Source organism: Eptatretus burgeri, chromosome 5, assembly GCF_056783735.1.
Source record: "Eptatretus burgeri isolate ZD-2024b chromosome 5, Ebu_testis_v1, whole genome shotgun sequence".
Taxonomy (NCBI): domain Eukaryota; kingdom Metazoa; phylum Chordata; class Myxini; order Myxiniformes; family Myxinidae; genus Eptatretus; species Eptatretus burgeri.
The window spans coordinates 73,278,975-73,292,759 of record NC_140965.1 but is presented as its reverse complement, the minus strand read 5'-3'; the positions used below and the strand labels follow the sequence as shown (position 1 = coordinate 73,292,759).

The 13,785-nt window shown below is 42.7% G+C and overlaps 1 protein-coding gene across 16 annotated transcripts in view; it reads right to left on the bottom strand.

Annotated features, from left to right (window-relative positions):
- Positions 1-13,785, bottom strand: part of LOC147026688 (voltage-dependent N-type calcium channel subunit alpha-1B-like) — a 592,527-nt gene that overhangs the window by 174,304 nt on the left and 404,438 nt on the right. For all 16 annotated transcript variants that reach the window (XR_015058466.1, XR_015058468.1, XR_015058470.1 and 13 more), the window contains exon 30: positions 5,183-5,347. Coding sequence is in view for 10 of the 16 variants with exons in the window: in XM_085882404.1 (XP_085738530.1) it covers positions 5,183-5,347 (165 nt within the window). In the remaining 6 variants the exon portion in view is untranslated. The remainder of the gene's footprint in view (positions 1-5,182; positions 5,348-13,785) is intronic.

Below are 13,785 nucleotides of genomic sequence, written 5' to 3'. Positions count from 1 at the left end.
ATGAGGCCAGTGTGACAGCGGTGAGGTGTGTGGTAGGAATGACGGACCAGTTTAAGGTAGAGGTGGGATTGCACCAAGGATCAACTCTGAGACTTTCCTGTTTGCAATGGTGACGGACGAGATAACACAGGAGTCTCCATGGACTATGATGTTCGCGGATGACATCATGATCTGTAGTGAGAGTGGGGAGCAGGCTGATGCAAGCCTCGAGAGGTGGAGGTATGCACTAGAGAGAAGGGGAATGATAGTCAGTTGGAGTAAGACGGAGTACATGTGTGTAAATGAGAGGGAGGGTGGCGGAATGGTGCGGTTGCAAGGAGTTGAGGTGGTGAAGGTGGATGGGTTTAAATACTTGGGATCAACTGTCCAAAGTAACGGAGAGTGTGGTAGAGAAGTAAAGAAGAGAGTGCAGGCAGGATGGAGTGGGTGGAGAAGAGTTTCAGGAGTGATTTGTGACAGAAGGGTATCTGCAAGAGTGAAAGGGAAAGTATACAAGACGGTAGTGAGACCAGCTATGTTGTATGGTTTGGAGGCGGTGGCACTGACAAAAAGACAGGAAGAGGAGCTGGAGGTGGCAGAGTTAAAGATGCTGCGATTCTCGTTGGGAGTGATGAGGATGGACAGGATTAGAAATGAGTATATTAGAGGGACAGCGCAGGTTGGACAGTTTGGAGACAAAGTGAGAGAGGTGAGATTGAGATGGTTTGGACATGTGCACAGGAGGGAAGCGGGGTATATTAGGAGAAGGATGCTGAGGATGGAGCCGCCAGGTAGGAGGAGAAGAGGAAGGCCAAATAGGAGGTTTATGGATGTCGTGAGGGCGGACATGCGGGTGGTTGGAGTGTCAATGGAAGATGTGGAGGACAGAGCGAAATGGAGACGGATGATCCGCTGTGGCGACCCCTAACGGGAGCAGCCAAAAGAAGAAGAAGAAATGTTTTCATCTAAATACCTCCATTATTTAATACCATCTACAAATATATATATATATATATATATATATATATATATATATATATATATATATTTAATCAATAATATTAATTCAATAATTTACCTCACAAAAAACAATTAATTAATTATTATTATATCAAATGCAATGCAATCGGAACTTATTCACACAAAAACTAACCAAACTTAAATAAAAGGTGATGATGGAGTCCAAAGACGTTCTCACAAGACCTGATGAAACAATCAGCCAAATATCCTCTGTTTAACATGATGGAAAAACCTTCTCAGCACGTTCTGCAAAATCATCCTTTACTGAACAAATTCTTGCAAATCTGAGATGAAAAGACATTATAACCCATTTTAACTGGTACATTGTTACCTGGAAAGGTTTACAAAACTACAGGGAAACTGAAATCATCAACTTTATGATATACGCTTGTACTGAAGCCATTCTGTCCAACTCGAACCAACACATCCAGATATGCAGCAACTGTACAATCATTACCACTCCTGTTTACAACCAGGCTTTCTGGATAAATCTTGTGAAGCTGCCGATCAAAAAAATTAGAGTTAACTTCACAAATATCATCTATATAATGACATGTATGAAATAAGTTTTTAGCTCATCCTTATTTTTTCTCCTTCATCAGTTTCTGAAGAAATGAAAATTCACAGAAAATAAGAAAAATATCCACTAGTCGGGGGCAGCAATTCCCACCCATGGGTGGGTGTTGAAATATTTTCCCACAAAAAGACACAAAAGTATTAAACAAAACAAAATAAAATAAACAGCATTTAATGACTTCATGTAACAGGTGTCGTTACATTGTAACCGTCTAATTGCAGCACTGGCTATTCGATGCACATCACTTAATGGATGTTTCCCTTTCTTTTATGGGATGGTTTACAGCCTGATGTTTCATCCGGGTGGTACCACTGTCCTCCGGAGATGATTAAGCTGTTGTTGACACTCTATTGGCTTGGTGAACTTGTGTTTATACACGAGGTTGTGCTGGTGAAGCTGTTGCATTGGATTGTGACCGAAACCAGAATAACACGGAGAGTGGTGAACAAGCAGCCACAAGTGTAATAAACAGAGTAATCTAATTCATCGTTGTCTGTTTCTCTTTTTGTAGAGATCCCACACGTAACTTGGTTACACTATACTTGTCCAATTGGCTTGGTTCCACCATTTTCTTCAAGCCACTGGTATAGTGACCTTGGTCCTGGGCATTTGGAGTGATTTATTCTCCATCCCAGTTGAGCTGACCTCTGCTTAGGAGGGTTAGGGTTGCTGACCTCTGCTTCGCTGACCTCTGAATGACCTCTGAGCTGACATTCCAATGAGCATAGTTTGTCTATGCCAAATCTGTCCAAATCTTCTTCTTTTTTTCCTCACTGCCCTTTTATCATTCTCCCAGTTGTTAGTGTATATCTGTTGATATTACAGCATAAACACATATTTGTTTATTATTATTATTATTATTATTATTATTATTATTATTTTTAGCCATCATTGGGGCTGCATTCGTTGCTGTTTCTGTTTCATGTGTGACATCTTCTAATCACAACTGTTTTTGGAAAAAAAATTCAAAGTGGGTTAGGTATATCTTTTCTGGCTTGCTGTCTTTGTGTTAGCATAGATCCACATTCAGCAGTCTGTTGAACTTCTCAGCTAATCCGACAGTTGTCAATCTGTGCACTTGGTTAAATTCCATCAGGTCTCTACATCCTTTTCATCTTGGCAGGGATATTCTGGGGATATGTTGATTTTTGTAGGACATGGTGGGGAATTTCGTTGTTTTGATATGGCTTTGATTTTGTTCTTGAGGAGAGGTATGTTATCAAAGAACTGTCTCATTCTTTGCAGGCATTCTTTGGTTATTGTTTTCTGCATTTGTTTGTGACATATTTAGTGGCCCTCTTCTAATCCGAGGTATTTGTATGATGCTTAGTTTTTCCAGTTCTTGTATTGTTGTATCTCGGTTGATTTTTAATGCGTCTGTTTTACTTGGTTCCCCTTGTACAAATGTGAACTTGGCACATTTATCAAGGTGAAATTACATTTCAATGTCTTCAGTGTACCGTTTCACTAATTGCAGTTGTTCTGCCAATTTTTCTTCCTTTGGTGTGAAGAGTTTTAAAGTATCCATGTGCAGTAGATGTGTCATTTTCTTGTTTCTTGGGATGTTCTTGTATTGTCTGCAAGGGTGTATCTGTGTCCTTACTCATTAATGAGGTTGATCATTGGGTCCAGAGTCAGGCAAAGCCAATGGGCGAAAAAGGCTGTCTCCCTGCCATCGTAATGTGTTTTCTTTATTACCGAGCCAATTTTTTTTTCTACCCATCACATGATGCTTGCCCAGCTGTTCATAAATATTAATGCTTATATACATCTAATTGAAACGTTTTGAATGCAACATTAAAAAATGTTTGCTGAAATTCCTCCAAAACAATAGTGAAAGATACTCAAGGTTTTTGGGTTGTATTCAATATGAACTGTAGTTGGGAATCACACTGACCCCAATCAGCCGATTCCTGAAAAATTATATTTCGTGTGTGTGTGTGTGTGTGTTCATAAAGCATAACATTTTCTCTTTGCCAACTGCCCACACACCACTCTCCCCCCTCTCTCTCTTTCTGTCTGTCTGTCCCATCCTCAATCCTCACTCCACCCCCTCCTAATACAGTGCAGTCCCCAACACATCTCTCTCTCTCTCTCTCTCTCTCTCTCTCTCTCTCTCTCTCTCTCTCTCTCTCTCTCTCTCTCTCTCTATCTCTCTCTCTCTCTCTCTCTCTCTCTCTCTCTCTCCTCACGTGTCCAGACGGTGTTTGTCTCCTGACGTGCTTGGACAGTGTTGTCTCCTGATGTGTCTGAGTGGTGTTTGTCTCCGGACCTGTCCGGCCAGTGCTTCTTTGTCTCCGGACCTGTCCTGGCAGTGTTTGTTTGTCTCCGGACCTGTACAGGCGGTGTTTATGTCTGGACGGGAGTTTGTCTCCAGACGTGTCCGGGCGATGTTTGTCTCTGGATGGCTTGGCTCTGGATGTGTCCGGGCAGAGTCTGTCTCCCAAGAAATCAAGGCATGTTTGTTTGTCTCCGGACCTGTCCAGGTGGTGTTTGTTTGTCTCCGGATGTGTCCTGGCAGTGTTTGTCTCCCAACAAATCCGGGCGGTGTTTGTTTATCTCTGGACATGTCTGGGTGGTGTTTGTCTTTAGGTGGTATTATTTTATCCATATATTATCAGGAACATACTCTGTACAGAGCGTCGGTGCTGCTGAAGCAGTCTCCTGTGCTATTGAGCACAATCCTGGATGGGTCGCCACTCTGACGCAGGATACTCAAATGGCTCAATCATCCCAGGAAGCTGGTATGCATTTGGCCAACTTCAGAAGGATGACAGGCTGAGTCAACCCCAGTTGGTTTGTCGAGCGGGATTTGAACACAGGACCCGAGGATCCCAAGCCCATCCGTCCATATGTCCATCCATCTGTCTGTCCGGACCATACTCTGTGCAGAGCGTTGGTGCTGCCTAAGCAGTCTCCTGGGCTATTGTACAGAATCCTGGACAGATCGCCACTCCGACACAGTATACTATCAAGCTGGTACTCATTTTGCTGTCCTCAGAAGGATGAAAGGCTGAGTCAACTCCACCTGGTATTAATTCCACATCCAAACAGGATTTGAACTCAGGACCCTAGGATCCCAAGCCCACCACTCTAGCCATTAAGCCAACACCAGGCATATATTTATATTATGACCGGTCAAAAATTGATTTCAGACATTATTTTGTTTCCATCTTCACTGTTATTCCATGCAGAAGCATTTTGATGAGACAGTGTGAATTGAAATTAACGCTCCACCACATGTCTGCCTCCCCTTCCTCTCACTACCTTCCATTCCCACACCCCTCTTCACTCTCCCTCCCTCCTTGCTCCTCCACCTTCTCACTCCTTGCTCCTCCACCTTCTCACTCCCCCACCCCTCTCTCTCTCCCCCCTCTTTTCCTCCCCCTGCTTTTTCTTCCCCCTCTCAGTATTCCCGTCAGCGAAATGATGGGTGGTATTTGCTTGTATTAAAATAACATTAATTTTTAATGGGAATATCATCTTTTCTATAATAATCGGTCGACTTCACTGTGCTTTATAAACTTGTTGTGATAAAGGTAAGTTGGATTAGCATGTGCATGAGATTGGTTCCACTGTGAATAAGTTTTTGTCCTATATGCTCACCTTCATCATGAGGACGATTGTGTTGAGTGCAATGAGAGTGAGGACAAACCACTCAAAGGGTGGTGACACGACAAACTTCCAAATACGGTGCTGTAATGAACTCTTGTTGGTTGGCATGTGGCGTGAGATGGGCCGTGCATTGATGGAGAAGTCGAGGCAGGCTCTCTACGACAGGTGTAAGTGAGTGGGAAAAGAGAATTGTTGTGGTTTTTTGCTTGCGTCATAACAGAGAAACGTGAAAATCATCAGGATCTCCATAAATTCTAACAAAGGCCGATCAACTTGATTCACAAAACCATCAAAAAACATTATATTTACCCTTTCTTTAAATATTCTTATTAACTTACAGTGTTTTAATTAACAATGCAAGCAATATTCAAATACAATCATTTAAGAAACTCCACTGTAAGTACTTCAATAATAATACAAAAAATATATTGATTACAAGCAACACAAAAAAACTTTTCGTCAGCTACGAAGGGAAATGCAGGTGTTCTTGACTAAATCTGAGCCGCTAATTTAAAATCTGTAGTCAGAATTTAGCCAGCACATCAGGTTTTCAAAATATGCACATGTATTAATGATACCCAGCATGCTATATTAGATACTTTATTATTGCAGATCACCACATTGTGCATCTAATATCAGTGCTTCGTAATTACTTTCACATCATATTTAGATAACAATGATTGATCTCCGTGTATAATGTGTAGAATACAAACCAAGAACATAAACAAGTTGCAGAAAAATAAGTTCATAAAATATTAGAACATGGCAATCTTGTGTACATCAGCTCTATGGTTCCCAAGAAAGTTCTGCACAACAAACACAAATGCTTCCCATGTTGCAAACTCAAGTGGGTTCAGTTTATTTTTGAACTCGGGATCACACATCAGTTCTCGGACCTGGGGCCCAACGAAAATGCCTGCTTTGAGTTTTGCATCAATTTTCTTTGTGCCAAACTTCTCTCTGAGATATTGGAAGCCATTACCATCATGATGCAATGCCTTTACAAAGTTTTTCATAAGGGTTAGGGTTAGTTAAAAATTGTAATGCCACTTGGAAAATTTTACTTTAAAATTGTAATGCCATGTGGAAAATTTCACTTAAAAATTCATAGCTTGGTGAGTTTTCATCCATTTTTAACAACTTAAAGTGAATTATAAAGCTCTTTTTATGAGAAATAATATTCCACAACAGTTGTATTGCAATAATTGAAACCAAGAATAGGAAAAAAAAACAAGTGAAATCCTTCAATACAGCGCGTGTGGTGAAGCAAATGAGTACACTAATGTTAAAATATGCAATTTATGCTTTTTCAGTTGAAAAACAATTAAAAAGCGTACTTCATATTTGAAATGTAAAAATCTTGTTATTATTATGATAAGCACCTTTATATATAACAGAAGGAATGAAATCGTTCGATACAGCGTGGCAGGAGGCCACAAAAGAATAATGGCATAAGAAGAACTTAGCTTTCAGCGTTCGGCGATCGGCGCGAAATGCGATGGTGGGCGGAAATGACGTCTTTTAGCGCGAAATGCGATGGTGGGCGGAAATGATGTCTTTCGGCACGAAATGTGATGGTGGGCGGAAATGACGCCTTTCGGCGCGAAATGCGATGGTGGGCGGAAATGACGTCTTTCGGTCGTTCGTACATGAGAGGGGCGCGTTTCTTGCTTTTTTTCCATCAAGCAATAAATTCAATGGTTTTCACATATATATAACATGTTAGTTTCACAAATTTCCATTGAAATACTCGGGTATTTCCGTCAATTGTCACCATTTCAGTCTAGGTTACGCACTGCATCTACCGGACGGCCGTCATTGGCTGTCACAGGCACGTGGGGGAGGGGGGACACCGGGACACCGGAGACGTGGTAGACGTGGTAGACACTGGGGACATTTCAAACTCAGTGCAATTGTATACAGCGCACGCGCTGTAAAAATTATGATCCCTCAAAATCACCCACCACAGATTCAGAATCAGCATCCTCGATTTAGTCAAGAACATATGTTTCCACCCCAGTAGCAAATTCTTTGGTGTCCAGTGCTATTAGTCCAGCAGCGTAGTCTGATATTTCAGATCAATTGTTCAATTTGCATAAAAGCACCAAAATTGGTACACATGTAGAATAATGTATTCCGAACAATTCTAGATATGGAGTCACCCGAGATTGTGCCTTGGTCAGCTTCGGCGACCATTTTCCAAATGGCCGCTATTCTACTTTAGCGAAATTGGCTATATGCTCTTATTTTCTTATTGTATTGGTGGTAGATACAAGGAAAGTGTAAAATTCAGTAAATTGACCATGAAAAGGCGTATTCAAATATTATGAGCCAGTATTTTCGGTAAAAAAGCCATTATTTGATTTGTAAATTGCTGCTCTCCTGAAACTTTTTGCTGAAAAGTACCCATTATTGCCTGGAGAACAAGAGTCAAATGATATCCATCACATTCAATGGGTTTGGAATCAACAAAAATTGCATTATAGATTACATACTTTACTCTATTTTGAAAAGGGAACTGATAATCATGATAATGACAAACTCAGAAAATGTAGTCAAATTATTGCACACTTCACTTTTGAAGCGGCTACGGTTTACTGTCTACTACCATTCTACCAGGACACATGGTACACGCATACGTAAGTCTCGTACAATATGAGTTTCTGAGCTCAAGTGTACTGGCTCTGGATCAAGACGTCAACACTTTTACAAGCAATGCGACTTTGCATTTGCACATTCTAAGCTCGGCCGATATCTCAGTCTGTGTCTACTGCGTCTGTCTACTGGCATTCTCCTTCACAAGCACACAGTCCAGTGCATTGCAGATTAGCCTTCTTGCATTTGCAGCAACACACACACACACACACACACACACACACACACACACACACACACACACACACACACACACACACACACACACTGCCCTTCAATACCCGATTACCTTCAATACACGGATTACCATACCCTCAAAATATAGCATAAACAGCACAAAGTTTACGAACAACAGCTTTGATTAAATTCCTCGTCCAAGATGTCGAGACAAAAACAAGCCAGGCCAAGTCAGAGACCATGCGTCAAGGTGAATGAATTCTGATTTGGCTTAATTCATGATAACTTATGCATTATCATCCAGTGAGTGAAATCTTGGCCTCGCTGAGTTGCAGTAATGAAATAACCATGCACTCAGTGAATCCGATGCCAATAGGCTGCTTTGGCAGAACAATGTGGTGGTTTAAACTTGTTCCATTTGAATTTCAGGCACAGAATTTTTCAGAAATTTGTTGCGGGACCTGTGATGCTTCACAACAACTATGGAACTAAGTCCTCATTACTGATTTCGCAGATGATGCAGTCATCTTTGTGGAGACTCTGGATATCCTTTTGGGGGCCTGCGAGGTGCTGAATGAGGAGTCGGAGCTGCTGGGATTCCAGGGTTCCTGGGTCAAAACTATGATCCAAGCTTTCAATGACATCCTGGATGCTGCTATCTTGTCTGTACCCAATTGTGGTGAGGATGTTGAGGTCACGGAGAGATTCACTTAATTGGCGGTGATATTCATTTGAGTGAGCCAGAGGTCAATAGATGTCTGGGTCAGGCCTGGGGAGTCATTTATTCAATGGATCATGGGGTGTGGCACTGTCGGAACCTGGGCAGGAGGATGAACATCCGAGTATTTTTGGTTTTTTTGTATACCTTGTTGAGGCTCGTGTGAGAGCTAACACACAACGCACATCAAGGGGGGCATGAGACAAGAGGGGAGGGAGTGGGAAGGACAAAACAGTGGAGAACAGAGACATTAGGAGATCTGTGGAAAAAGCATTATTTTATAACACGACATATACAAAAGGACACAGAGTATGGGACAGGGAACATGGGGAATAGAAGATGGACTTTACAGAAACTTTCAGGAAGGAAAGCAGGGAATTTGAAGGAGGTGGGCTTGGGTGGATTATCGGGGTAAAAAAGATCGAGGATTTGGATGGGGGATGATAAGAGGTGGTGGTGAACAGCTGTTTTGAAGGCCTGGAGGGAAGAATGGTAATTAATAGAGTGAGGGAGTTTATTCCAAAGGCGGGAAAAAAGAGAAATCAAAGAGTGAAGGTGAGCAGTGATTCGTGATTTTGGTAGTTTTACCAGAAGGGGGTTGTTGGCGCACCTTGAGCACCCTGCAGAAATGTGGAGGGGACAAATCGTAGAGAGAGCAGGGGGGTGGGGCGAGGCTGGAGAGGAGATGGTAGAAGACAGAAAGACCACCGACCAACCTGCGGTGATTGAGTGAGAGGCCCAAAGACTCAGCCTCATTGCGGGAGATGCCAATGATCCGAAATGCCTTGGTTTCTACAGCATGAAGCCGAGAAAGGTGGGATTCAGGAGCACCAGCCCAGAAGGGAGAGCAGTACTCCATCAGGCTGCAGACAAAAGCTTTGTAAGTGGTCAGGAGCTCAGGTGGGCCGAGGAAGGACTTTGCACGATGGAGGATTCCCAGTCGGTGACTGGCTTTGGAGGTGAGGTTTGAAATATGGCTTTCCCAGGAAAGGTCATGGCAGATAGTGAGACCCAGAAGCTGGAAAGAAAGGACTTCTTCCAGAGGATTGTTGAGAAAGTGGATGGGGGAGGGGGGTTTCTATACGGTCCTTTCAAAGAGACAGTGAGAGTGTGAGATTTGTCCGGATTGAAAGACATGTTCCACATGTTGGACCAGTTTGTGATTTTATCCAGATCTGCAATGAGCGAAGAAGTTGCTGCTTACTGGTCTGAGGGATGACTGATGTTATGGCAGAGGGTGGAATCATCAGAAAAGAGAAATAGAGGATTTTCCAGAGAGTCGGAGAGATCATTGATGAAAACCAGAAAAAGAACAGGGCCCAGAACGCTACCTTGAGGAACTCCAGCCTGGACAGGTAGAGGGGATGAAAGAACTCCATTTAGGGCCACACGGTGACTGCGAAAGGAGAGGAAGTCTGCGAGCCATGAGTGGAGATGGCCTTGGATACCATAGAATGAGAGTTTGTTGAGCAGGGCAGAGTGCCAGACTGTGTCAAAAGCACGTGATATGTCCAGGGATACGGCTCGGATTTCCTGTCTGGAATTGAGGACCTCCATCCATTGATGGGAGAGCAAAAGCAGCATATCCAGGGTAGAGTGACCTGGTCTGAAACCAAATTGATGATCAGAAATCAAGCCATTGGAGAAGAGGAAGGATTTAATGTCTGAAGCAATGATGGATTCCATAACCTTGCTGATGATTGGGAGAAGGCTGATTGGTCTGTTGTTGCAGGGATCTGTTTTTGCACCTTTTTTATGCAGGGCAGTGAAGTTTGCTGATTTCCAAGCAGATGGCAGATGACCTTGAGCAAATGGGAGGGTGAATAGAACAGAGAGAGGGTGAGCAAAAGCAGAAGAGCAGGCTTTGAGGACACGTGGGCTGATGCCGTCTGGACCGGTTGCAGAATCTGAGTCGAGGTTTGACAGCAAGCTCTCCACCTTGTCAGGAGAAAAGGACACAGAGTCTAGGGACAGTTGGGTGCGACTGGGTAAGGTGGGTCGAGAAAGTGATGAGTTTTGGACACAATATTAAGCTGCAAACACCGAGTTTAGGCATTCAGCGTTTTCACGTGCGGTATCAGCAGTGCGGCCATTTGAGGTCAGGGAGGGGGTGGAGGGGGAACATACGCCAGAAACAGATTTGATTAGACGCCACCAGGATTTTGAGGAGGGAGAAAGGTTTGAGAGTTCAGACTTGAGATGAGAAAGATGTTGTTTTCTGGCTCTCCTGATTATGGAGATATGATGATGTTTAAGATAAAGAAGGGTATAGATAAAATAAGTGCAGATGAATTATTCAACAGAGTCGACAGCGATAGGACCAGGGGTCATCGCCTGAGAGTAAAGAAGAGGATAGTTAAGTTGGGAGCAGGACAGGGGACTTTTACTCAGAGTAATTAATGCATGGAATGGCCTTCCTGGAAAGGTAGTGCCAGCAGAAAAAAGTAGATAAGTTTAAAGTAGAATTAGATAGGTTCCTGGAAGTTATGGAGATGGAGGGGTACAGGGATGTTGGCAGGACTTTTCGGTAGTTTGAGCATTGATGGGTGATTGTGTGCATATGTATGGCATGCTGTTGGTGGGGGTCTTATCAAGGGGTGTTGTGTGGTTAATGTTGAATGTTTTTAACCAAGTCCATGCCCCCTCGCCTGAGGGGAAGAAGAAAAAGATAAAGAAAAAACTACAAAAACTACAAAAAAAACATTTTAAAAAATGAATTATTTTTTTAAAACATTTGGCATTTTCTTCCTTGGATCTTGTGTTGATAAATTAGTTTGGTGTTCCCGCAGGCATGATGGGCTGAATGGCCTCCACCTGTGTTAGATTTCCTTGTATCCTTGTACCCCTTTATAATTTCCATTTTGAATGACCCTTTAGAATTACCTTTTAGAATTACCCCTTAGAACTCCTGATAATAACCCTTTGAATTTACCATAAGAATTACCCTTTATAACCCTTCAGAACCCTTTATAAATACCCTTTATAATTACCCTTTAGATTCTAAAGGGTTTGAAAGGGTTCCAAAGGCTAATAATTATAAAAGGTTCTCAAGGGTTCTAGAGGCTAATTATAATGGATAATTATTAAGGATTTATTATAATTATAAAAGGTAATTATAAAGTTTAGAATTAACCTTTAGAAGTACATTTGGAATCCTTCAGAATTACCCTTTATAATTAGCCTTTGGAACCCTTTAGAACTCTTTATAATCCCACTTTAGAATTATCCTTTGGGTTTACCCTTTGGAATCCTTTATAATTACTATTTGGAACTCTTTTGAATGCTTTATAATTATGCTTTAGAATTACCCTTTGGAATCCTTTATTGTTACCCTATATAATTACCCTTTGGAACCCTTTAGAACCCTTTATAAATACTCTTTGGAACCCTTTAGAACCTTCTTTAATTACCCTTTAGTACCATTTATAATTATACTTTATAATTACCCTTTAGTACCATTTATAATTATCCTTTAGAACCATTTATACTTCGCTTCAGAACTCTTTCTCTCGAGCAGCGCTTCAATTGCAGAGGTTATGCAGGTCCTTGCCATTATTTCCGACTACGTTCTCTTACAATTATGCCCGGTTTCTGTGAAGTCAGTGATAGCATGATGGGGGAGCAGAAAGCGTTACATATTCCACTGTTTCGATGAGGGAATGCCCATTTACTTTCTCCCAGCAGCTCCGACTCATTCATCACCTCCAGTGCCCCCATTAGGAGATTCAGTGTCTCTGCAAAAATGACTGCGAAATCAAGGTTGGTGATCTTGACATTCCCAAATAATGCACCACAGCCTGATCTCTCAAACATCCTCCCCAGAATCCAGTCCATACAAGCACTGAAAAGTGTGGGAGCCAGTACACATCCCTGACAAACTCCAGTCACAAATGGAAATAAGTCGGAGATAGAAACACAACATCTCACAGCACTCTCAGTACCAGAGAATAGTTCAGAAATCAGATTGATCCATTTTGGTGGCACCCACAAAGACCATGAAACCTCCAGAGGGAATCCCAATTCATTGAATCAAACGCTTTGCGGAAATCAACATAGGCTGCGTGCAGCCAGTGCAGAAACTCTCGTCTGCATTTGTTGAGGACCCAAAGAGCAAGGATACAGTCAATTGTTGACCTCTTTGGTGTAAAGGCTGACTGCTCTGGGTGCTGGTGCCCAAACAGATGTTGGCAAGCCGTATCAAGAATTATCCGAGCAAAGACCTTGCCCGGCACTGAAAGCAGCATCACCCGACAGTAGTTTTTGCAGTCCTGGTGATCATCCTTCCCTTTCCAGAGAGGGACAACAAGGCCCCTCTTCCAGTCAGTTGGGATGATGTCTGTGCTCCAAACATAGCACAGAACTGTACACAATGACATGAGTACAGCATTTTCACCAGCGTTGAGAAGTTCAGCATGGATGCCACAGATCCCAGGAGCTTCACCGCCTTTAAACTGGTTTACTGCAGCCTGTGTTTCCACAAACAGGTGCAGTTCATAGTTGATTGTAGTGTAAGCAGTAGCCATAGTAACACCCCTGACATCCAACTCAACAGCTGGTGGATAAGCCTGGTACAACCACTCAAAGTAACAGGCCCAGCGAGCCTTCACTTCAGATAACTCTGTCAAGTGCCTATCACCCTCTGCTCTAACTGCAGTACACTGATGGATGGGCTTAGAGGAACGCAATGCACAAATTCCACTGTAAGCAGGACGAGAATCACTTGCCCACAGGTGATGCTCTGCCGTCTACCCCCTCACAGATTCCTCGCACATAGGCCTCCTTGTCCGCTCTCAGAGCACACACAGTTTAATGTCTCAGCTCCCTGAACAGCTCAGCACTGCCTTTAGGCCTGGCACTGCAACTCTGGTCAATGGTATCCAGTGTCTCTTGGTTGTTATTCACCTGACGGTGAGTTTCAAGACATCCACTGGCAACATCGAGGATGGTTGTCTTGAAAGCACTCCACAACTCTTCAGGATACCCAGAAATGCCCAAACCCCCCCCCCATATCCATCCCCACTCAACCTGTGCTTAAACTCCGCAG